The sequence below is a fragment of the Stegodyphus dumicola genome, chromosome 9 (assembly GCF_044657685.1).
Source record: "Stegodyphus dumicola isolate Sdum_Otavi_A_Nest chromosome 9, ASM4465768v1".
NCBI classification, from domain to species: Eukaryota; Metazoa; Arthropoda; class Arachnida; order Araneae; family Eresidae; genus Stegodyphus; species Stegodyphus dumicola.
Genome location: NC_140776.1, coordinates 34,631,487 through 34,658,593, shown reverse-complemented (window position 1 = coordinate 34,658,593; position 27,107 = coordinate 34,631,487). Strand labels below are relative to the sequence as shown.

Genomic DNA, 27,107 nt, shown 5'->3' with positions numbered 1-27,107 from the left:
TAAATTTTTCATTATTCCTTAAATATTTAATGCTTACTAAGTAACAATAAATACACAAATTGTGTTCAATATAAATTCGCTTCAATTTTTAAACAAACATATTTTTTAAACTACATTAAAAAAGATTATTTTAAATGCTTGAAGTTATATCAAATTATTTCACCCTTCGGCCTAACTAAATTGCTGCCTACTGCTCTCATCTTATTGCAAAATTACCAGAAAATTAAACAGTTTGAAACAGCCACAGGTAGTGTTCCAAATTGTTTGTGGCCACAGTATGTTTACTGAAATAAAAATCTGATCTGGAAAAGACATCACTTCCTTGTACGGCCTATAAAATTATACACATTATTTCCCGCATTTCATTTAAACATATTTCCAAGAACTTCATTAGAGATATATTTCTCACTCACTTAATTCCCTTCTCACTTCGCGGCAAAGCAAAAATAATAAAAACATAGAATATCTTCATTAAAAATTGAAAAAGATAGAAAAATATAAAATATCTTCATTAAAAATTGAAAAAGATAGAAAAATATAAAATACCAAATACAATTAAAACAGTTAAAAAACAACTTTTACAATTTTAATTAGAGTCTGCGCGAAAACAAGCAATTCGGCCCGAGAACAAGAGGGCAGATTTTTCAATGCACAAAATTAAAAGTTTACGTTTCATCCAACTCGGCAAAAAGACATTGAAGGTGCAGAAACTAACTTAATTCACTATTTTGCCAAGTGTAAGTAAATACGGCTGTTTCGTTAGGCTTGGTTGCACTAAAACAACTTTCAAATTGTTTATAACTCTACAATTGTTGCATGCAGATTAACCTTAACCCGAAGTTGAGAAAAACATAGTTCAGTCATATTTAAAGCAAAAAGTGCACAATTTTCTAACATAGAAGAATAAAAAGAACTGAGCTCATCCAGCTGAGTAAAATAGTGGATACATATATCTATATATATATATAAAAGTAGCAAGACAACATGAATTAGAGAGACTTTAAAGATCAAGAAGTTTGAGCATTGAGTTACAAAATTTTTAAACAATGTTTAGAAGTAAAATGAACATTTAAAAGCTTATACTAAAAAATTCATTTGACTTTATAGTTCTTTAGCAAAAATGTAAACTCATTCAACATCTAGACACAATAATAAAGTAGTAAAAGCAATCTTGTAAAAACTAAAAGTTAAAATTACAAGTTTAAATTACGGTGCGTCGGGAAAAGAGCGACACGATCGAGACTTAAACTTTTTAGATCATTAAGTTGGAATTTTCTAATAGTGAAATAGCTTTTATTGTCTTAATTATTATCGTTTGATGAAACGCGCTAAAGGTATTAACTTGATTCGGGTTTTGAGCTACATTTCCCTTGATAAATTCGGCGCCAACCTCGGATTGAGCTATTTACCATTTATTGCAATATTTTGTACATATCATGTAGTTTTGTAATTTGTATAATTTTTACAACAGTCATTTTAATATTTTTTGTGCGTTAAAATTTATTAACTTTTTCTACCCCTTTTTGATTTTGAAGTCATTTGGACTTGTAATTTTAACATTTAGTTTTTACGAGATTGCTTTTACTACTTTATTACTGTGTCTAGATTCTGAATGATTTTACATTTTTGCTATGGAACTATAGAGTAAAATGAATTTTTTAGCATAAGGTTTTAAATGTTCCTCTTACTTCTAAACATTATATATATACGTTTGGTCTGGCCGATTTCAACCAAAAAGGGAGGTGCAGAACAACGTGTTATAGCAGGCCTATACAAAATTTTAACGTTCTGAGGCTGCTTGTTTTTGAGTTATGCGAGATGCGTACATAGTACTATTCATATACGTACGTACAGACGTCAAGAAAAAGATATCTTCTAAATTCTTTTTAAATTCATTTTACAATCCCTTTTGGGAAAAGGAGTCCTTTACTCTGGCTTTACGTATAGATGCCACGCAAAAATATCGTTGAATTGCATTCGATAGCGGTCAAAATGTGTATAGTCACGGAAATATGATACCCGAAATTTTTCGCGATTACAATACTTCCCTTACTTCTTTTAGGAAATAAAAATGAAGATTTAATTTGTCTCTCTGACAGTTTTCTATTTATTATGGATCAATATATTACGCAACGAAATAGTCCCAGATGCATCATTATCATCCATTGTACGTGCAACTAGTGCTTCAGTGACCGTAAGGACCATTCATAAACGGCTCACAGAATAGGGGCTAAGGTCAGGGCGCCCCTTGCACCGATTGACATTGACTTCTATACAACATCAAGCCCGTTTGTAGTGGTTTCGGGCTCATTCGCACTGGAATGTCATTGACTGGAGTAGAAGAGTCTTCAGTGATGAGTCTCGCTTTGGACTGAGCCCCGATGACCAGCGAACGCGAGTCTGGAGAGGCCCCGGACAGCGGTGTGTTACCAACCTGAGTGTCTTTCGGCAGACAGGCCGACAACCAGAAGTGATGGTCTGGGGGGCCATGCCATTTCATAGTAGGACTCCTTAACGTTAGTTAAGGACTCCTTAACGTTACTTAACGTTAGTTATGGGAAAACGTTAGTTGTCATCCGTCTCAAACTTACAGCACAGCGGTACGTCGACGAAGTTCTAAGGAACGTTGTGTTGCCTTTCATGTCACGCCACACTGGGCTTACATTTCGGCAAGATAATGCGCCCCCCCCACACTGAACACGTAACTCCTTCTTTCGTGCGTCGTTATTTTTGTCTAAGAGTGTATAATAAGGCAAACCATATATACTAAGAATCATATATACTAAACAAACCGTATATATCAAAGCCATATATACTAAGCAACCGTATATACTAACCGTATATAAATACTATAAATATATATATATATATATATATATATAGTATTTATTCAGATTGTGTTTGCTAGCACCATATGCGTATTTATATATGTGCATTTTAAGTGATACAATGCAAATTTTCCTTAATATAGCACGTTACAATCACTGAAATACATCGAAAACAACTAGACATGTTACTTTCAAAGGCAGTTCAAAGTGTAAATCTGCTTCGTGCATCCAAGTATTCAGAGTATTTTGCGATGGATACCATAAAGAACAAAATTTTATTTAGTGTGGGAAGTAATACTTAACAAACATCTGCGCAGTTAAAACTTTGTAGCAAAGAATTAAAATTGTGAGCAAGAAAAATATAACCCTATCCATTCGATGCGTTTTGCAACAGTCAACCATTTAACAAATGCAGTCTGACTTATCCCAATTTGGCTTTCGCACACTAGTGCCAACTTTTTTGTTAAAACTTTCTTTTCGTTCAACCCTAATCGGAGCTCTCTTTAACGAATTTCCGAACTCATCGGAGCTTCACTACATGATGGAAATATTTTGATCACGCAAGTACCCACAGTTTAATCCTTTTGCGTGATCTATGAAGCGTTATAGGATTAAGTGAACTGGAAACTAGTCTAATTTTTCGTTTTCAGCCGTCCAAGTTCGTTAGAAGTAACCTTTTGCTAGTGGCATGATGGCAAAGGATTTTACGCGAATATGCCTCAACATTTGGGTACATTATTTGTAAACCAAGTTTTTTACTCTTGGTTAATGACTGCGATGATTTTACAATGCGATGGATTTTGTGATGAGTAATTAAAAGAAACTGTTACAGAAAATATTGATATTAAATATTTAAAGGAATTGATTATTTTATTATTTAATTACATTAACGATTTTAGTTATCTGTGATTAAATAATGACGATAATAACTGATGCTTTAATGATCCGAAAACGCATGAAATATTTTTTAAGCTTTCAAAAATATATATTCCTTACTAAAGACCTGTACTAAAATATAAGAATTGTCTATGAATTAAGAATCACTGTGTGTGTTCATGAACATTAACCGTCTCAGTGTTATGGACGTGAATTCCATACAGAAGGATGGTTTTCCAATTCATTACGCATAAAACAATTTGCCAGATTTTAATGCATCTGATTTCGGGTTGGATGTATACTGAAAAAAAAAAAAACAAGAGTCAAGGTACAGAGAATCATTTTTAAATAAGTATTAAAATAATATTTATTCATGACATTTGGGAAAACGTTTAAATTTCATAAAAAAAAAAAAAATAGTAACGCTGAGAAGGTTATATGTGACTGGTAAAATTACTTTAAAGTCCCAGTTTGGTTGCTACTAGAGTTTCATTATCATAGTAATGGTAATAGTACCTTATTGTTAAACAGTAACTTGTATTTTGTGGGGGGGGGAACAAATCAGTCATTATCAAAATTATCAAATCGTCAATGATGAACTGGATGCAAAATTGTTATGACGATAAATAACTTTGCTCAGTACTTTCAAAAATGTGTTTGGAATTAAAAGTAAAAAACTATACCTATATTTTCTTTCTTTATATAGGTTTCTCAAAAGGCCGTTGTCAAACTTAACATGTTGGTCTCTCATACCATGACAACCAATATTTACATATGAACTTATGTCTGAAAATGCGAATGGTAACGGCTAGAAGTCAATGTTCAGAGGCTTATGGGATAGTGGGAAATGTGGTCATTTCAGGAGAAGGATGAACCGGTTTAATAACTCAGTTCTTTAGTGACATTTTGTGGAAAGAGTGTTGCCGGATCTGATGGTTAACATTCCAGAAACTACTCGCCGAAACATCTGGTTTCAGCAGCATAATGAAGGTCCACATATTAGCAGCACTATGTGGGAATACATCAAGAGCACATATCTTGATCGCTTGGCAGAGACGGACAGACGCATTGAATTGGCAGAGACGGACAGACGCATTGAATTGGCAGAGACGGACAGACGCATTGAATTGGCAGAGGCGGACAGACGCATTGAATTGGCAGAGGCGGACAGACGCATGGCCACCGAGATTCCCCGATCTGACTCCCCTGGATTTATGTCTTCGGGCTTACATGAAGCCTCTGGTGTACGAGGTGATCGTAACATCGGACATGGATCTCGTCGCCAGGATCGCGGAAGCGGCGGCACATGTCCGTGACGCACCTGCCCATCTTGAACAGTTTCCTGAATCCATGCGTCCATGCTGTGAATGAAGCATGCATTGTGGTGAATGGAAGGAATTTTGAGCATCTTCTGTGATTTCACCAAGCTCTTTAACAAAAATCATACTAACACCTCTTTCGACATCCTTTCTTTCTTCTTCTCTACGCTTGCGAACATTGCCCTCTAACGGTCGCCGTTTGCATTTTCGGACACTCGTTCTTATGTAAATCTTGTTTTTACATGTCATGACAGACCAGCATGTTAAGTTTGGCAACGACCTTTTGAGACTCTCTAGCATTCATTTTTGAGTCGTAAAATTTTGAATTTCTCCTTCTACGCTATTGACGTAACCAAAAGAAATCACTAATTACAAACAGATTTTTCTCTAGCTTGGAAATTGATTCAAATTGTCTGAGCAAAAATAAATTAGCCTTCAGCTCAATACTTGCAAAATAACATTACGTCGGAAAACTAAACTTACATGAAAATTAGGTGAAGTTATTAGATTTTTAATTTATATTGATTTTATTTTTTCTGATTTACATTGCAAACATTTTTTGCATTTTGTGAATCACTTAGACATAATGAAAGAACACTATACATTAAAAAGTAACTTTGAGAATCAAAAGGGCGTTAAAGTATAAATATTGATTTTTATCAGCAAGATTAATAATTCCGATTTTTAAGTAAAATTCGAATTTGATTTCTTTTTTTTTTTTCAATAAGAAGATAGAATACGTAAATGAATATCAATTCCACATTTATGATCTCATAAAATCTTTTTAATATTGGATCACCTATTCACGTGTATAGCATTAAGTTGTCTCCTTAATATTGATGTCAGTTTTTTAGCTTTAGAATACATATTATTTATTTTATTATTTTGAATACCTATATATATACTCTCTTACACCATGAAGCCCATCTTTTGAAATCAATTTAAAAATTACAAGAATACGTTAATTAATTTTTATTAAGTTCTGTTGTCTTTTATTTGTCATTCGTAAGTTAATTTCGTAATTATCCATGTTGATAATTTTGTATATATTCAATGCGAAAGAACGAAAATATTTTAGAAAACTCATATTCTAACGAATGTAATGAACGTTGCATATCAGAATTAGATTACTGTATGCATGATCCTCATTTATGTTTTCGATTTAACTGCCTGAATTTTAATAACTGAAATTAATTTTATTTGGCATTAGTGAGAAGAATAAAAAGTCGTGATGCGTAATGCTGTAGGGTTCCTAACTCGTTGTCTAAGATAAAATGTCGATGAGCCTAGTGAATTATGTAGCGACAGAACTATGTCGCTGAGCTCAGAACATCTAGGACGTAGACTGAAGAAGGGTTAAATTACTCTTTTATTCACTCAAATAAGAGTAACAGGCGGCTCCTTTTCGGTCTTACAGGAAGACGTTTACTCGGGCTTTAACTTAGAATAAGTAATATGTAATCTGAACTAAACTAAAATTAACAAAACGAGACCTAGCCGATGCTAGAAACAATTATCTAACGTAATTGGCCCTGAAATTAAACTAGCCGGCGAATATCAATAGGTGCACTTAATACGGTCGAGCGTAACAGCTTCAAGAGTTACTTAGCCAGAAGGCAAACACGAGCCACTAAAGGCATCTAGTACTTTATATAGAAGTTATTTGAATCTTCCTTAAATATTTCTTCTAACTCATTTGCATTCAACGCGATTCTAAAACCTCATTCTGGTAGGGAGTTGTAAGTGGAAACAAAAACTGGTAGGAAAGGGTTTCAAACTTAAAGTAACTTTCATTATATTAAAATATACCTTGGCTCGCGTGGATTTTTCTTTGAAATTCTCCCAGATGCAAAGTTAGTCATTTATTTATGCAAAGTTAGCCACTTAAAATTCAACAGCTTATTGTTCTAAAATTCCAAAATTTTCTTTCGTTTTTCACACTTGAAAAACCTTGAAGCAGATAATACTGCAAATTACAGCAAGAGAACTCAAGCTAACAACTAAATAATCTGTTAACAATAATTTGCTTTCTTTTGGTTAATTTTGGTTCTCTGGGTACTTCATTTTAAATTAACCTTATTATTTAACACAGTAAACTTAATTATTTTGCTGCGATGGTAAAAAAAAAAAAAAAAAAAAAAAAAAAAAATCCTCTTTCAAATGACTGTCTCCGATTACAAAAAAACACGGACTTTTTATTCTCTATCGCAATTGAAAGAGTTATTGGACAAAAAGAATATTTCAAAACCGAAACTACCGGGTATTCATTAGCAATTCTCGGTGCATGATATGCTGCTCTTTCAAAAATGGACTTTAAAATAGTATTTCTTCGTAGGTCAATTACTTTCATTAGTAAGTTAGTTCCCTTAAAGACATCAATCAGGTTCTATTGAAAATGCACTTAAGAGTTAAATCCTGTTTCTAAGCGTAAGCTGTTGTATTGTTTCTTTTAAACAAGTTCCTGAAAAGATGCAATTTCTTCCGAAGAACATTTCCTTAATGATTTCTCTGTATCCTGTTCATTAATTATTCTTGTCAGTTAAGACCATTTTTCAGTTCACATTTACTGCTGCATATGCGGAATTTCGAATAAAGCTCTCATTTTGGAAAATGTATGCATTTCAAATAAAAAGCGAAGTATTACGTAACACATGTATATGTGTGTGTACTTTTGCCTGCGATTTTTAATTTCAATAAATGCGTTAAAATCACTGTTTGAAAGTTTTATATCATACTAAGTAAAATTATTTTTAAATATTAATATTTACAAGCAAAATTATTTTAAATAAAGACATAATTATTTTTATCTATTAATATTTATGATAATTTTACATAATTAAATAGTATCTTTAATTAAATTGTGGTAAGTCAATTTAAACCTCATATACGTGATAAAATGTTTTACATTCGTGTTTATACTTTCCAGTTATGGAGCTGTTTTATATATTAATTATTTCAGCAACAAAAATATTTACTGCACTTTAAGAGAACATTTAATACTCTTTACACTCTTATTTTAAAGAGTAAACATCAAAGAATGCACTGAGAACACTTTCAACTTCTTCATATACTATGAATTTCTCTAAATATTGTAGATTTATTTGTTTCAGCTGGAAGGACTTTCGTATTGTTTACACTTATTTCGTCTTCGCTTTAGGCATCATATGTTTCCCCATCCTCTCTCTGTTGATCATAAATAACTTCAATATTCTCAGACTAACGAATTTCAACTTGTAAATAAATATGTATCTAATTTATAGAATTTGTAGCTTTTGGAGCTATATACGATCATGCAGTTAACTCTGCAGAATCCGATTATAAAGCATTCTTATAAGCCATACATTTCCCAGTTTATTTGGATGAACTTCAATTAGCTAAAGCAAAGCTTCATTGTCGATCTGATAATAACATTAGAGCTTGCGCGAATAAGCTTCATAACTTCGAGAATATGGCATTTATGATTACGGGAATATTTTCTGTATGATTTAACAATTACGCTAAAATAATAATTAAAATTACGCCTTTGATTTTGCGATTGGGATTTGGCGATTGGGTCTCCTAAAAACCCCAATCGTCCTTTAAAAGGGGAAGTATATAAGGTATTTATCCCGCCTTCCTAGCGTGCCTTCGTGGTGTAGTGGTTCTGCACCCTGGGCCGGTATCCAGAGGTCGGTGGTGCGATTCCCGGCGAAGGCGATTGCTCATTTTTCATCTTGCCTGCTTCCAAAAAAATACCTAATGTCTCTACAAAGTGAAACGCAGAAAATGAATCAACGCAAAATGCCAAAACGAAATTAATAGTACATCTGTGCAAATTGCACCTTTGGACTAAAAATATGAAAGAGTTCAAATTTTAACGCTCCCCAAAAGGGTTTTTTAAGGATTTTCTTCTACTGTCTCGCTGTGCTTGTAGCCTATTAGTTTGCTGTTGCACTCACTGCTGCTAAACCATAACCTGCTTTTGACTTTTTAGCTTTATTGTTAAGCATAGGTTGCTTTGCACTTACTCCATATATAGTTCAACAGCAACATCACAAAAATTTTAAACACATAATATGTTTAGAATTTCCGATGCCGTGTCATGTTTTCGCATAATTTTTCTTTGATTTTTTTCAGTTTCTGTTTATTATATCCATGTTCAATTTTTTTCCAAAGAGGGCTTGCAAAACTTTCTGTTTTGCCCTGTTAAGATTACCGTTTTATTTTTTAAAGTCATTTATTCAATATCACGTTTTCTGTACTTAGGTCAAATAAAATTCTATTCAGCTGCAAAACGCTTATATTTATAAGTAACATATATTTAGAATTTCCGATAGATAATTTCGAGAGCTGGAGATAAAGATATTTTATTATCTCACTATTGTGGCCACTACTATCACGTTAGATCGTCGAGTTTGTTAATCAAAAATTAATTAACGGTTTACGAAATCTGTACATATAATAAAAGAAAGAGTCTGTGTGTGTCTTTCGTTCGTGCTGCGCGTAAGGGCTACGAAATTTGGTACATAAGTGCATCTAGAAAAGAGCCAGTGCACCTCGAAGTGATGTTTATAAAATTCGAATCAGATATTTTTTACTTTATTTTTTCGATTTTATAGCATCATTTTGAATAGTTTCATCCCTTTAGAAATGTGTTTAGGGCAACAGTTTTCCATTCAATGCTTTATATACTGGACTGCTGACTGTTGAAAATATGAGATAAAATATTTATTGCTTATTTCATGTTTTTAAGATACTGATAAGTTTAGCATAACTTTTTTTGCAACGGGAAGTTGGTTAATTTATTTATTAGGATAATAATTTTTGATTTTTGGACAGACAACACGCACATCGCAACCTTCTTATTATGATGTGCATGTGTCTCTGGAGACACAACAGAAAGAATTTCCTTTTTCTTTATCTCTCTCTTTATATTAGCTAATCGCAAAGAGTTTTGTATATTTTGAATTATGTCATCCAGAAAGCACAATTTTGATTGGTTGTTGTTTCTGATGATAGTTTCATTCTTTTAGAAATGTGGTTTTGGCAACAGTTTCCATTCAATACATTGGATACTGGACTGCTGATTGTTTTCTCTTAAAAATATGAGATTTATTAAAAAAAAAAGTTTATAAAAAGATTTATAAAAAATAATAAATAAAAAAATATATAAAAGTTTTGCATGATTTTTTTTAAAGGAACAAAGTACTTAACTTCCTTTATACCATTTGAATTCTGAAGATTTTGCAACGGGACTTTAGTTAACTTATTTATTAGGGATATTGCTTATTTCGTTGTAATTGTTTTAATACATGATACATTTTTATCTATTTTTTCTGTTAAATTTGTTCTGCATAGTAAAATTCTGTGCAGGTTTTAAATTTAATGTTTAATGTTTCCTTTAGGCATTTTTACGGTACTTTTAAAAGGCAAACGATGGCTGGCCTCGTAGCGGCTAGTAAGTAATAAATAATAAAGCATATAATGTCATTCTATTAAAGAGCTTAATATTTTAATTAGACAGATTAGGACTGAAATGCGTTTTTTTATCTGCATAACTACTGTGGTAATAATTAATTGGAATTTCTAAATAAATACTAACTAAAATGTAAAAGAAAAGAATAGAAGAAAATAACTTTTGTTGTGATCGCTGAAAAACCCCTATTTATGAAGGGGAATGGGAATTTATCCACACAACAATCAACCATTCATGAAAATTCATTTTTGCTATCTCGAATATCTGAAAGAATTCCATGTCATTTTTACATTTCTATTCAATTTCAACATATCCCAATTACATCTTTCGATTTGGGTACGCGAGATAGTTCCCCGATGCTCAGATAGACCATTGGTTGCAATAAAATTCAAAAATAAAATAAGCAGTCATACAGAACAATATTTAAAACTAAATACGTATACATATATGTAATTTCTTAAATTTTCCTCCATGTGGAAGTCCAGACTGTTAATGTGGTGGGTTTACTGTAGCCACCACTTGTAAAAAGAAAACGAAATAACTTTTGAGTAATTATCACGAGTAATGATTTCATTAACAATAGTGTGAACATTTATGATAATTATAAATGAAATTTTACGCCTTTCCTACCATTCTGAGTAAATTAAATGCTAATATTATGCTGGCTGTTTTAAAATTTAACATATATATGCACATATAACATTATTAACTGCAATAAGTTAGGGTTTTTTTCTGCTCTTTTTTTTGTGTATTTTCGAGTATATATCATAGGGTTACGAAGCAGTGTAGTAGTTTCCTTCGTACTTCTATGGCATATATGCCATAACAGCCAATCCCGCTTGCGCATACTATACATATATTTTAGTACATGTGCATGGTACGCATACGTGGATTTACACGCTTTATATTTAGCTAAATAATATATACCGGCCGTAAAAATATAGATTAGATAGATCTCATATATAGGTAGGCAATATAGATTTTTTTAATATGCTTTCTTTTCTCTTTTTATTGGTTCTTTTTTTACCATTTAGGAAGATAATAGAACTTATAAGAGAAAGTTAGCCAAATAAGACTGTATTGTCAATTCATAATGTCGCCAATGAGTTGGGAGCTTTCTGTGTAGCGGGATGTGAATAATAAAAAAATCACAGTAAAGATATCACAATTACCTTAATTTTTCCAAAGCTGTAATTTTGTTTGAAATTAGTTTATGTTTCAACATGTCTGTATACCATACGGAATAAGATGGCTTATATGTTACTGATTGTATAAATTAGCTTATTTAGAGTTTATTAAATAATTAATATTGAATATCTGTTCTATGTTTTGGTAATTTTAATTAAGTAATATAAGAATTGGCTTTAAAAATGCTTAAGGTGTCATTGATACTTAGATTTGAAACTACAGTGTTCATTATGAGTATGAAAGTAACAATGAGGTGCATTCCGTTGACCTCAGATATCACGTGATTTATGTATAGCTATGTAATGTAAACCAACAAATGTAGATGCCCTCAGAAATCATGTGACGTTTGTAAGCTTAGCTATGTAAAGTCACTCTTACTCTTTTTCTATTGTGGAATATATCTCATACCAACAATTGCAGTTGTATGTTTTGGTACTCCCATGGCTTTTGGCAACTTTCTGGCTGGAATCAGGTTTTACTGCACAATGAACGATCATTGTTATTATTACTATATCTATGTGTTAAAGGGCTTAATTAATTCACAACACTCCGATGCAATTTGAAAGGTAAGCATCTCACATTTGACCGAATGACAACAGACCCTTATGAAAAGTGAAACGACGAATTTATAATGATTTGACTCAAAATCCCATTTCGAGACTTTAAGTCCTTTTGGACTATTAAAAAGGGGAGCAAATGAAATATTAACTTCAGAAAAATCGATAATGGGAAGTTCATTTTTTCATCAATGTGAAGGTTCAGTTCATCTCTGATAATAGAGAGCACATTAACCTGGTTTGCTGCTTTCTGATCTTCATTTTCTGTGTTGTTTAACGAAAGGTTTTCTTCTTCTATGTGTTACCTACTTTAAATTAGTCACTTAGTGACCGAACCTTTGTATCTGTTGGATAAATTCAAATGAACACTGACCATGTTCTGTTTTATGTTAAAAAAGTGTTTTTTATGCAACGATGGGTCAGTCCATTAAACTGCTTTTCTGAAAGTGAAACAAAATAATCAATATCTTAACAAAATGCTACAAAAAAAAAAAAAAAAAAAATCAACGGAATTTCTTAGAAGATGAAAAATGATTTCCTTGATGACAAAAACCAAAGGCAACGAAAACCGCGATCCCAAAATCGCTTTTCGAATTCTTCATTTAAAAAGAGGGATTTTTTTTTAAACTTTTCCATGAACTGCAAGTATACAATGCTTTCTATAAAAATGCAAAAACTATCAAGCAAAGTAACAAAAACTTAAATTACTAAGGAAATGATCCCGGTAAATAGAAGAGAAAGTAAACTGAAGGGGAAAAAAAGATAACTTTAACCATGATCTAAATCTCTACGAAATACACGGAAAAGTACTTTCCTACTAAGCCCTGAGGTATTGAGTCACAAAGATGTTTGAGGAGGGTGTAAGAACCTAAAGGAATAAACTTTAAACGAAAGAAAACATTTTTACCTTTTCAATGTATTGTTTTTTATGCTTTTCATTCTAGTTTGAGATGTCTGTTGGCGATGGATGTATGAGTGCGCTTATTGCATTAGTCCAAATGGAGGCAAATAAGTACTGTGTAAACCGAAAGCAAAATCCTCCAGAGCTTGATGGCACATTTTAGAGTGAAATGAATGGTTAAAAGAATGGTTGTTTACTCAGTCTCCTTGGGGGACTCAGCTTAGAAAAACTTATGTTGTCATTCTTACAAAAGATAAATATTTTCCCAAAAAGGCCTATGATGCTTTGCGTCCAATATGATTCGTCCAATTGCGTCCAATAATGTATTCTATCTTGGAATAGTACATACATTGAAATATCAATATCTGAAGCATTTGATTTCAATTTTAAGGCCTAAAAATTTAAGAGGAATTTTGGCGGTGATACACGAGTTCACGTAACCTGCATTCTTCGAATAAATAAAATAAAATTCATAAGAAAAGATTAACGAAAATATCTGAATGCTTTCAGATTTTATATCACGCCCAAACGGTGTTTTTTTTTTTTTTTTTTTTTTTTTCGCATTTACAGATATAAATATGTTTCGAGAGCAAAGGGGCTAACGCCATATTGGGCTAAAAATATTTAACAATAGCATATCTTTGGAATTTTCAACAGACAATGGGTATGAAAGTTATTTTATTCCTGAAGGTATATATATATATATAATAAATCAAAATCCGAAAGAAAAAGCCGTATTAAATATTTGAAGGTTAAACCTTATATATCGTGGTATTCAAATGAAAGAAATGAATAATATATATATTCTAAAGTTAAAAAAAGAAACTAACATCATTAACAAGGAGATAACTTTAAATAACGCTATACAGATTGTTGGTTATGGAGGTTGATTACACAGAAGAAAGACGCACAAAACTCATAATTCGGTTTAAATTAAACCCTGTTAAAAATGTCGGTTTTAAACTTAGAACGGAAATTTATCAGAAAGCCTTCGTAAAACCTGCATAAAATTTATAATATATAATTTTCACATCCTTCGAGAACATTCCCGAGGAAAACCGCTAAGATTGCGTCTTAGAATGGTATCTCTCCGTCTATTGCATCTCGCCAGTTTTGTCGCCAAATGGGCGATTTTGCGTCAAATGTGGCCCTTTCCTCTCATTTTCTGGTAACCTATACTCCGCTTTGCGGGGAAGGTATTCAACCGCAGGTGGGCGTTTTGCAATATTTTCAAGTGTTGTTGAAAATGTTTTCATCAATTTCACTTACTAAATATATTACTAAAGAAACAGAGATATAAAATATTAAGAACTACGTTTAAGGCGCATAAATCCACACATCGGTAAATGTAATTACATTCTGAAAGAAATAAAGACTTTACATCATGTACAAAGTTTACACCATGTTTATCTAAAAATATTATTTTACTCCAGAAGAAAAAGATTGATTTTACGAAAGCTGAAGGAACAGACGTATTTGTAGAGCAGATAAAACGATTTTACATCATTCAGTTTCAGTGTTGCATATATTGGCAATGTTTTTCATCTCTCGCAGATAGAAGAGAACCTTGTAGGTAAATCGTATGTTAATTTAACGTGATGTCATGTAATCTATCTAACTAAAAGCACCAAAACTTGAAAAACAGCCGAATATTTTTTAAAGCCAGTAAAGAGCAACAGAAACTTGTAAATTAGCTTGAAATGTTATTTTGTTAAAACGAAAACCAGGAAAAAATTGTATTATTCGAAACATTTTGTTTTGGGTATATTCACAAATACACAAATTTGGAATCTAATGTTAGAGTTGAATTACCAGTGAACTGTTTTAATGATTTTAAACAAATGTTTAACTATATTTTTTTAATGTATGATGTTAGTTTATGAATAACGAAGAAAAATGCATTATCTTTTCATTTCGTAAGTAACGATGTAAATTAGTTTGAACTTTGATACTTTCAAAATGTTTATTATTATCTACAAGAGTTAATAACAAATAAACATAATTAAACAAGAAAAGTTCTGAAGGCTCGAGAGAAATGGTTTTTGAAGATCTCAACGAGTAATTAACTTTCTCGTTGGACAGAGAGGAAACGATATTGAGTATAATTTATTCCGCTGGAAGTATTCATTACTTTGATTAATACAAGATATATTTTAATGAACTTCTTTAATGCGTTTAGCGTTTCATCTGACGTAAATTAAATTTGTCTTTTAAGCTACTAAAATATATAAAGTCTGCTCCTTATCAGCAAAAGAAGAAGTAAATTAATTTTCTATGCAATTATAGTTCTTAAAAGAAATCCAAATCAAATGAATAAAATCCATTAAACATTTCAATGCATTTAAATTAGGTGCGTTAACTTGATTTATGTCTCCTGCTTTTAATCTACCTGAATCCTAAAATTCTAAAAAATTTGCAAAATTCAGAAATATTTTTCCTTCCGTAATACAAACATTATATTTCTTTAGAAATAAAAAAAATGTTTATTTGGATTTCATTGAATTTCAGCGCAAGAACTTTCCTCTTAGGATATGTCTCAGAATAAATACATAGATAACTTAGATAAGTTTCTTTTTTCTCATTCATTCATAATACATAATACATAGATAATGTTCTTTTTTCCCATTCATTTCACAAGTTCAAAATTTTAAATTATCTGCTTAAAATGTTTACAAGTTGCAAGAGTACCAACATTTTATCTACACAAGAATTGCAGTTTAATTTGTTATATTTTCTCAAACCCATTCAGAATAACAACGTAAATGATACAATTGATAAAAATAATTTACAAATAACAAGTGAATTGTATTTTCTAAATATTTGCTTAAAAGCCAAGATTTTAAAGCTTCATTTTGTAAAAATTGTATGCTAACAAAATGTGCTTGCAATTTTTACTGGGAGAAATAATTTACACAATTTATCTGCATTGTAACCCATAGGAAGGTTTATATTTTAGAGTGTAGATACATCTCATAAAATCACCACACTTAGATCCCAAATCGAAGAGATGTACTATTCTTTAATTACACACTGCCAAAATAATACATTTCTAAATATAAGCAAATTTGTACATTTAAAGGATTTCCTCTGGTTAAACAACTTGTGGCACTTTCCTTCACGTATAAGAACCATAATTCGGTTACATATTTCGCACAAATTTATAAGAATATAAACCCCAGTAGCAAATCACACGAAGATAAAAAGTTTTAGTTGAAGCAAGCAAATATACGAGGGTAAGTTGAAAAATAAGTTTCCCCTGTCGACTGTGGTCAGAGTTGTGTATGAAAGTCAAAAAATAGAATGAGACATTAAAGATATGACATACCTTTATTTTTCCACATAGGTACCAAGTAATTGAGACATTTGTCATATCGCTTGATAAGCTTCAAAAAGCCCTCCAGGAAAAAATCAGGGCTTTGCATATGGAAGAAGCATTGAACGGCTTGTTTCACTTCAGTATTGCTTTCAAAGCGCCTTCCCCGAGATTTTTCTTCAAAGCCGGAAACAGATGGAAGTCGCTTGGTGCGAGATCAGAACTGTATGGCGGATGGTGTAGGCGCTCCCAACCAAGAGTTGCAATATGGTTTTGAGTTGCCGTCGCCGAATATAGTCTGGCATTGTCATCCAACAGCAGAACGCCAGATGTGAGAAGGGCAGGCCGCGTTTTCCGAATCGCCTCTTTCAATTTCGACAGGGTGTCACAGTAGCGCGTAGCATTGATGGTTCCAACCTCCAAAAAGTCCAGCAACAAAACTCCTTGGGCGTCCCAGAAAACTGTGAGGAACACTTTACCTGCAGAGGGAGTTATCTTGAACTTCTTTCGGACAGGTGATGACGGATGTTTCCACTCCATAGATGCGGCCTTCGATTCTGGCGTCAAATGGTGGACCCACGTTTCATCCCCCGTCACAATCCGAAACAGAAAGTCATTGCCATCTTCATGGTAACGCACGAGATGTTCCAGGCTGACCCCCATGCGTTGTCCATTTGAAGAAAAATCTCGGGGGAAGGCGCTTTGGAAGCAATACTGAAGTGAAACAAGCCGTTCAACGCTTCTTCCATATGCAAAGCCCTGATTTTTTTCCTGGAGGGCCTTTTTGAAGCTTATCAAGCGATATGACAAATGTCTCAATGTACTTGGTACCTATGTGGAAAAATAAAGGTATGTCATATCTTTAATGTCTCATTCTATTTTTTGACTTTCATACACAACTGTGACCACAGTCGACAGGGGAAACTTATTTTTCAACTTACCTACGTATTTTAATAGACAATTAGATAATTATTTAAGTAAGAATAGTACTTCAGAAATCAAAGCTCGGAAAAGAAAGTCATTTGCTGAAAGTAAAAAAAAAAATTATTTCTGCACATAAAATTATTTTTTATTATCATATTACTTTTATTTCAATCATTTTTCTAAAATATTGCAGTTTTAGAAAGCAATTATTTTTTAGGAATTGCTCTTTTCACATTTTATATTGCTGCTTTCTCAAAGCAAATTCAAAACTGCACAGTTTTGTTCGTAACGCTTTAATTAATAATTACCATTATTTTTTATTAATTCACTTAACCCTCTCGCTGCGTATTTTTTTTATCAAAATAGGTTCAAAAATTGCGTATTTTTTTTTATTACATATTTCAAATCTACATATATTTTAGACTTAAAATATATATTGAAATTGAAGAATAATGATAAAAAAGCAAAATTTTGAAAATCAATTTTGGTTAAATTATGATTTATTTTATAAAATACAAAGGTAAAAAGTATATACTAATGAAAATATGCAAAATACTTACAAAACATTTATTAGAAATGAAGTTTTGTATGATAAATTTCGAAACAAGGCTCGAGGCAAAGTCCGACCTCGCAATCTTTGCACCAAATTCGCGTTTCTTTTCGAATTGTTTTTCCGCTTTCAGTTTTTTTTTAACAACAGACAGCACACTGTCTACGAGGCTCTTTCTTGATGGGATTTGGGGGTATATGGCTAGCAAAATGTCGAGCAGTTAGCCTCATGGGATTGAGAGTTGAACTACATCTGCTAGAGTGAACACTGGAATTTCTATCTGAATATTTCTGAATGCTTAGTTCAATAATTTGCAAACGGAAATCTAGAAGCGTTACATTTTGTAATGGGTTATCCTTTTTATAAAGGATATAAGCATTCCACAGTGATTGGTCCATGAATTGTCGGAAAATTTTTATATAATATTTCCCTTGTTGTTTTCAGAGGGTGGGGTAATATGACATTTCTTGGTCACATAAATCAACCCCACCCATCGTGTTGTTGTAATCACAAACAACAATTGGTTTGAGTACAGTTTTCTTGCATTCTCGCATTGTTGAGTACAGATTTGCATTTCACCAAACGGGAACTTGCATTGTGAACTGTACTTATAAGAAAAACACTTTTTTTTTATCTTGCAACTTCAGAGCCATAACTTTACCCCTTTGGTAAGCAAGGACGTCACCTTTAGGGATTTTTTTCTTTTGCAAAATTTGGAGGAAGGTCTTTCCTCATCTTATTTACAGTTCCATATAAGTCTGTTCTTTCTGAAATTAAAATGTCTGCTAACTTTGGAGACATGTAGTAATTGTCCATGGTTACACAGTAACCTTGGCCCAGGAATCTGTCCATCAGGTGCAGAACAATTTTAGTGGAAACTGGATAATTTGCAAATTTCGGGTTATACACAGTTCCATTACCTGTGTATATGAGAAAGTCTGCAATATATCCAGTTCCCACTTCGCAGACCACAAAAAACGTAAGGCCAAATCTTGCTCTTTTTTCGCGATGAACATTTTCCAGCTCAGTCTGCCTTTGAAGCGCATCAAACTCTCGTCTATGCTGAGATTTTTATCTGGTATATAAAGATTTCGAAATTTGTTTCGAAGATGCTCCATGATGTCATAAATTGTATTTAATTTTGGCCATGGATGATTATCCTTATCAAACTCTTCGTTATTTCTAAAATGAAGGAACTTCATCAGCAAAATAAATCTATCTTTCTGAATTACTTGTTGAAAAATAGGTGTTTGCAATATGTGACGTTTGGACCAATTATATTCTTTTTTAAGCTTTTTTACAATTCCTTGGAGAAACAAAACGGAAAAGAATAATCTAAGTTCTTTCTCATCCGTATCTGTCCAATTTTTCCACCTTGATCTTTCTTTAGGAACTGCCTTATTCATATACTGCTGAGCGTATCTGTTGGTCTCTTTTACTATTATTTGCAACATAACATCGTCAAAAAAAAGTTCAAAATAATCCAAAACAGTTGCATCATCTGCCATAGTGAAATTTGGTCCGGGATTGCCAATAAAAGGAAATGAAGCAGGAGCTGGTGGAATATTTTGCATATCAATTTTGCACCACTGTCGGGCGTTTTGAATAGAAAATGAATTTTCAGATTCATCACTATCCACAGAGGAATCCGAGAAATTTTCATCAGTTCCGCTATAAATATCATCAGTATACTCGGAATCAGAGTCAGAACTACTGTCAGTGTCGGAAATATCGTCAGGAACATAGGTCATATCACTCGCGAAACGCTTCCTGCCAGACATCTTTGAGCTCTGAAAAGCGCGCGCAAAATGCTAAAAAAAATTCTTTTTATATTTCGCAGAAACGTGGACAACTAACGCCATCTGTTAGTCGACATCTAAATAAACAATTAAACATTACAGAAAAGCCGAAATGAAACCATAAACGGGGAAAGAGCGGGTTGCACACTTAAATAGGCGGCAAAAACGCATCCCCGCGATAATCGCGGGTTGCGCAAATTTTGCTACTTCTACGTTGCCCGTGGAAATCGAGGGATGCGCAGCGAGAGGGTTAATAAAGCATTTTAGGCAACACACTCTTATAAACCGTGCATAATGTTAATCTACTCAAAATTTACATTATTTTAATACAGTACCATATTATTATTTAAAATTATCCTCTAAACAGAGAATAACATAAAAATTTTTAAAGTATGAAAATCGATTTATTTGTATTAACTTACTTATAATTTGCATTTTAGTTACAATTTGTAATATTATTAATTCTAATTTTGGGCTTTTCGTTGGAAATTCAGAACTTCTTAATTACTACTAAATTATTGTCCTTCTTGCATGATAAAAGAAGCAGCTTATATTTCTTTTTTTCTTAACTTCCTATTTAAAGATTTTCTTTTTATTAGCATTTAGTGATAAATTTGAGCCCACCAGCGGCCGAGCGGTAAAGTCGCTGAACACTGGTAGTTCGGTCCGAGGTTCGAATCCCGCGAACGGGCTGGCTGCATGGGTGTTTTCGTGGTTTTCCCCATGTGTAACGTGTATACGAGCCAGTTTCCCTTAGAAAGTTCCACGAAAGGCATCCCTCCCCTTAGGCAGATAGCCCTAGTGTGCTTTGCCATAATTAAATACACCACACCTTAGTGATAAATTTACGCTTTTCTATTTACAGTTGTCATTCATATTTTTGAAATAAAAATCTGTTGATATTCACAATGCTTCAACTTGTAATCAGTAACTCATTGCGAAGCAATGCATAAAAATGAATGTTACGAATACGAAATAAATATTCGTGGTTACTTTTAATAATCTGAATTTAATATTTGTACAAAATATTGTGACATTAATCGTACTGTCGAGCATGATTTTTCAGATAGATAATCAGTAAAGTTTACGTATTTTCTTGAAATATTGAGATTACTAAGAGGACTTCTTTGGACGATTATTTGGAGAACCCGATCTGATGGACTTGACTTCTCAGTCACAGTGCAGATGAATATATACACTACTGGCCACCGTAAATGCACCAACCTGAAGGAGGCATGCAAATAACATGAAATTTACAACATTCATTAGCGGAGGTAAGACATGCAAATGATTAGAATTTCATTGCAGACGCACATCACGCACGCCTGTGGCTCCACTTCAAAGCGCTATTTAAGGCTTGGATGTTTCGACGATTTCGAGTTCGGTAATTTTGTTCTTCTTGCGGCCTTTTTTTTTCAAAAAACGATCAATTATGCCTCGTAGTAAAGAGCGATCATCGTTTGATCAAGTATCCGAGTTCGACAGAGGAAGGAAAGTGGCCTACTGAGAGTGTAGAATATCTTCCAGGGAAATCGATAGTCGTGTTGGACGAAACCAAATGACTGTAATGTGTATATGTGACCGTTGGATGAAGAAGGGTACGACGGACCGAGGCGTTCGATCTCATCCACCTCAGTGCACCACTTCACGTTATGACAGGAACATGGCAGTGACTGCGCATGGTAGTGACTGATCGCTCAGTCACATCACGAACCATAGCACAGCACATTCAGTCTGTAAAGCATCAACGAGTGTCTGCGAGTAACATTCGACGCCGTTTACAGCAGAGTGGTCTGTCCGCAAGACGTCCATTGCTTCGTCTACCCTTGACGCAGAACCAAGGATGTCTCCGCCGCCAATGGTGCGATGAAAGAAGGATGTGGACGGTAGAACGGAATGAAATTGTCTTTACTGGCGAGTCACGATTTCGTCTGCAACACCACGATGGTCGGATTCGAGTCTGCAGACACCGTGAATACAGGATGCTGAACAGCTGCGTTATGCACCGCCGCACTGATCCTGCACCGGGTATTATTGTATGGGGCGGTATTGGATATCACTCTCGCACTATCGCAATCCTCTAATACGCATTGCCAGTACCTTCAGCAGCCAGCGCTACATCTCTGAAGTCTTTGAGCCAGTTGTCCTTCCTTAACTTCAGGGTTTACCCACAGCCATATTTCAACATAATAATGCGCGATTACACGTGGCACGCATTGTCCAATGTTTCTTCGTCAATCGCCAGATTGAATTGCTTCCCTGGCCGGCTCGCTCTGCGGATCTTTCGCCAATAGAAAATATGTGGTGCATGGTTGCTGAACGATTGACCCAGATTACATCCCAAGTTGCCACACCAGATCAACTTTGGCAACGCGTGGAAGCTGCTTGGTCTGCTGTGCCCCAAGAACACATCCAAAGTCTCTTCGAATCAATGCCGAGGCGTGTGGCCGCGGTGATCTCCAACAATGAAGGCTACTCTGGCTACTGATTCTGGAAGGAAATACACTTCACAGAAGTCTATAAATTTAATCATTTGATTCTCGGTCAACATGGTATGTACTAAATAAATTTTGTTGTGGAATCTCTTGTCTTTCTTGGTGTTGCAATTTGGGTGGCCAGCAGTGTATTTTAATCCGTGATTTTATTCTGCTAAACTAGAGAAAATTTGTGCTTCATCAGATTCTTTGTTCTCGCTAATTTGCTTCTGCAGAGTTATTTTCTGTTCTTTTTCGAAACTAAAATTCATTTTGAAATGACAGAAAAAAAAACTAACCTATATTCTGAAATTTTCAGAACTTGTGTTAACTCTGAAATTTTTGCAATTACGAAAATTGCACACAGTCCACAAAATGAAAGAAAATTCACGGAGGGAACAACGCATTGTTATGAAGAAGCATCCTAAGGCGGCTATATGAATTGGAAATAGTATTGGAAGGGATGGAGTATTAGTCAAAGAGGATAATATTTTGGAAGCGGCAAGGATAAAGAATGCGTAAATATGCGGGAAAAAGAAATAATAAATAATTATAAATAAATAAATAAATAAATAAATTATTTGGTATTCCTTCCCTTCTTAAAGCATGACTTTGTTGTGTAACGGGAGCATTCTCGAAGCCTGTTTGAGAGGTTCAAGTTCGAGTCCCGGGGAGGGTATTGTACATTTTTCACATCTCTTGCTTCAAAAACTCTAATAACTCTACAGTGAAGCTCGAACTAAAAAAGCAATGGACGATAATTCATCATCACCAGGATTTAACGACTGGGTACCCTAATCCCCAGGCGCCTTTTAAAAGGGGATGTATATAAGATATATTCTCTCTACTTCCACTATGCCTTCTTGGTGTAACAGTAGCAAAGGCGGCGCGTATTTGAGAGGGTCATGTTCGACGGAATTGCACAATTTTCGCATCTCCTGCTTCAAAAAAAAAGCCTAATGACTCTACGAAATAAATAAATAAATAAAATTAAGATAATATAAATAAATAAATAGATAATTATAAATATATAAATAAAAATAAATAGATAAATATAAATAAATAAATAAATATAAATAAATAAATAATCAACACTTTTGTAAACATTTAACGGGCATTATAAACGTCACATGCAACCAATTTTGGAAATTCTACTGAAAGAATAATTAGAATTCCATAAATATAAGTAATTTAACCATACACACTCTTAATTAATTAAACCAAAGCCTTACTGTTAAATAAAATTTAAATTCTTAGAATTGTAAGTGCAAACGATCTGGAATAGATTTCTGCATTTTTCACATATGTAATTTATTATAAGTAAGAAGATAAAATAAAATATATATATTTAAACAAATTAAATTTAAATTTTAAGAAACATGTATAAAAGTAAAAAAGCAAATTTAAAGCCAAAATTAAAAAAAGCAAATTTAAAGCCAAATTTAAAAAGCAAATTTAAAGCCAAAATAAAAAAAGCAAATTTAATATTTATTAAAAAATTAAATTGCATTTTTTAATATTAAATTTGCTTATATAATATTAAAAAAAGCAAATTCAAGCCAAAAAAATTAATATACATATATATATATATATATAGTATATTAATATATATATATATTTCAAAAAATGTGTAAACATGTAAAAGATTTAATTCTCGAACTAATCTACAATATCATTTAAATTCAGAAGCATAAGCAAATCAAGTGCAAGACCAATCCATGAAAATTAATTCACTAATTTAGCAAATTAAAATTAATCCATACAATTTTTAAAAAAAATGAAAAATATGCATACGTGAATGACTGTTGAGCAGGCAGGAGACAGACTTATCAAGGAGAAGTTGCCTCCAAACCTAACTCTCCCATCATTCAATTCGTGCTTCGTCATTCATGCAGGCAAGGGTAAAAGTCAAAACCAAAAGTAAAAAGTGAAGAATGTCCAAAAAGAAAAACCAATAAAGTTGTACCCTTAGAAATTAGCATTTAAGAATTAAAGTTTTAAAAGGAAAATACTAATGAAGTCTTTTGAGAAACAAGCAAGTATTTTTAATTAAGTATAAAGTATTTTTAATTTTGGATTTAAATTTGCTTTTTTACTTTTATACATGTTTGTTAAAATTTAAATTTAATTTGTTTAAATTTATATTTCATTCCTTGCAGCAATAGCGCAAAGAATGATTTAATTAAATTTGTATTTAAATTTATTTAAATTAAATTTATTTAATTAAATTCAATTTATTCTTATAAACTATATAGATATATATTAAATGGTATGTCAGGTTTCAAAAAAAAAATTCCTTTTATAATAAATTTGGAAAGCACAAATTTAAAACATAAGATAGCAATGGATAAGGCCAAAGTTGAAATTTATGCATCACAGAAAAATTTCTTCGTTGCCATTATATTTCATTGCATAAATGCTGTAGTTGACTTATTAATGATCTTAGAAGAATAATAATATTGATGTATTATGTAAACGTTGAACTAGCTGTAGAATGTTACTAAGAAATATACGTAAAATATATTTTCTTGAATTTTTACTGGACGTTTTTACAATATCTCTTCATATAATAAAAGATATAGTCTGTATGTACGTGTGTTTATCGTTCGTGCTGCGCGTAAGCTAATAGACCCAGGGCTACTAAATTTGGCACATATGTGTACCTACACAACAGCTAGTGCACTTCGAAGCGATTTTTTTTAATTCGAATATTTTTATTTTTTTATTTTATCTTTTTTGATGAAATCGCGTCATTTTGAATAGTTTCATTCTTTTAGAAATTTGGTTTTGGCAACAGGTTTTCATTCAATGCTTTGTATACTGGACTGCTGACTGTTGAAAATATGAGATAAAATACTATTAATTATACAAGCGACACGCGACACTATTAATTATACAATCTTCTTATCGGACGCGCGTGTGTCTCGCGAGGCACAACAGAAGAATTTTTTTTTTTTTTCCCTGTCAATTTTTATTAGCTAATGGCAAAGATGTTTGTATATTTTGAACTATGGCATCCACAAAGCACAATTTTGATAGGTTATTGCTTTCTGATGATAGTGTCATTCTCTTAGAATGTGGTTTTCGGAAGAGATTTTCATTTTTTGCTTTGGATACTGGACTGCTGACTGTTTTCTCATGAAAATATGAGATTTATTGCTTATTTCGTTGTAATTTTTTTTATATTATGTTTTACTTATATACAGTTTTAATTATATAATAAGTTTTACACGATTAGTTTCAGGAAACGAAGTTTTTAACTTCCTTTTATACCATTTGAATTCTTAAGACTTGGCAATGGGAAGTTAATTTATTTATTAGGACAATTAATATTTGTTTAAGGGATATTGCTTATTTCAATGTAATGTTTTTGTGTATAATACGTTTTTATTGAAATTTATGGTTTTGATTTTTTTTTTTTTTTTTTTTTTTGTTGTTGTTGTTGTTGTTTTTCATTTTTTTGATAAAGTTGTTTTGCAGAGTAAAATTCCGTCCAACTCTTAAATTTAATGTTTGATGATCCCTTTAGACATTTTTCTGGTACATTTAAAAGCCAAACGAAGGCTGGTTGAGTAGTGGCTACTAGAAAATAAATGAAAATTTTATGCCTTATTTGATCTTCAATATTTCTGATTTTTAATGTAATGAAGAAAAATAACCGATGAAACAACATTTTTTTTTTTTTTTCCCAAGAATAAATGACAATTCTCTGAGGTGTTAAATAAATAAGGTAGGTAATCCTCCAACCCACTGGAGCACGCATATAAAAATAAAGGATAAATATTTTAATTTGTTATTGACAATTGCTCATTAGCCGACGTTTTAGTCTCATTTATTGTGTCCTGTATGATAATTATTTTTCAAAATTTTAACTAAATTAGAATTTAAACTTGCGCAGTTTGTTTAGCATACGCATATTCATTAGAATCGCCATAATTAAGAATTTTCTTCAAAAACTATAGAGCCTAAGGATTGCATAAGTGTTTACGAAACCACGTAGAACATTTTCTAGAGTACATTAAAAGCTGATTTATATGCTTTTTTTCCGCCGCATATGCTATTTTATTCTTAATTCTACCTTTGAAAATGATGAAATTCAACTCGCTGAAATGAAGTACAAAACTCATATTCGAGCTTGCAATCTTTTTTAAGCTCTCCGAGATAGAAGGAAGGCTAAATTGAAAACTCTCACCTCTAACTGTCAACTGCGTTTCAGTTTTCACTTCCCCAACTTCGCTTTTCGCTACGCATACATAGAAGCCGCTGTCTTGAGGGTTGACGCGTCTGAGGATGAGACTGCCGTTTATCAGGTGTCGTCGATCGTCAGATGCTGAGATGTCAAGAATCTGCCCAGAAGTTCTTCGGCTCCACCTACGAACAAAATATATGAAAAGGAATGAGATGAAGGAAGTAGTATGAACAGTCGCCGATTTATTGCGTTAGAATATCCCGTCTCTCCATATAACTTATAAGCGTATATTTTATTTATTACACTTGAAATAGAAGCCTTAAAATCAAAACCTTTTTTATAATTTGAAAAATATAACGATTTTTAATAAAACGCTTATTGAAACTGTCATACCACTTTGTGAAATAATTCATCATAGCTGAAATTTAAACTGTGTTTTTTAATCACTAGCTCTTCAAACATATTTCTGTATGTTTATAGTATCGTATTTTAATATTATTAAAAATTCCTTTCATTTTCAAGTGCAATGAAAAGTCAGTTAATTTTGGAAGAGAATACTCGGAATTTTATTATTTTTTTATATTTTTTTTTAAATTAAAAGAAATTTTATATATATTTTTTTAAATTTTATTTATGCAATGCCTGGCCATTGACCATCAGGTCAATAGGCAACGAGCTCTCCAACACTTCTTTACAATGCAGTCCAAATTCTTAAGTGCTGAGCATAGGATCAG

The 27,107-nt window shown here is 32.5% G+C and overlaps 1 protein-coding gene across 1 annotated transcript in view; it reads right to left on the bottom strand.

The window, feature by feature from the left end:
* Positions 1-27,107, bottom strand: part of LOC118193455 (cell adhesion molecule Dscam1-like) — an 809,657-nt gene that overhangs the window by 426,866 nt on the left and 355,684 nt on the right. The window contains exon 6 of the mRNA XM_085823336.1: positions 26,377-26,555. Coding sequence (XP_085679462.1) covers positions 26,377-26,555 — 179 coding nt within the window. The remainder of the gene's footprint in view (positions 1-26,376; positions 26,556-27,107) is intronic.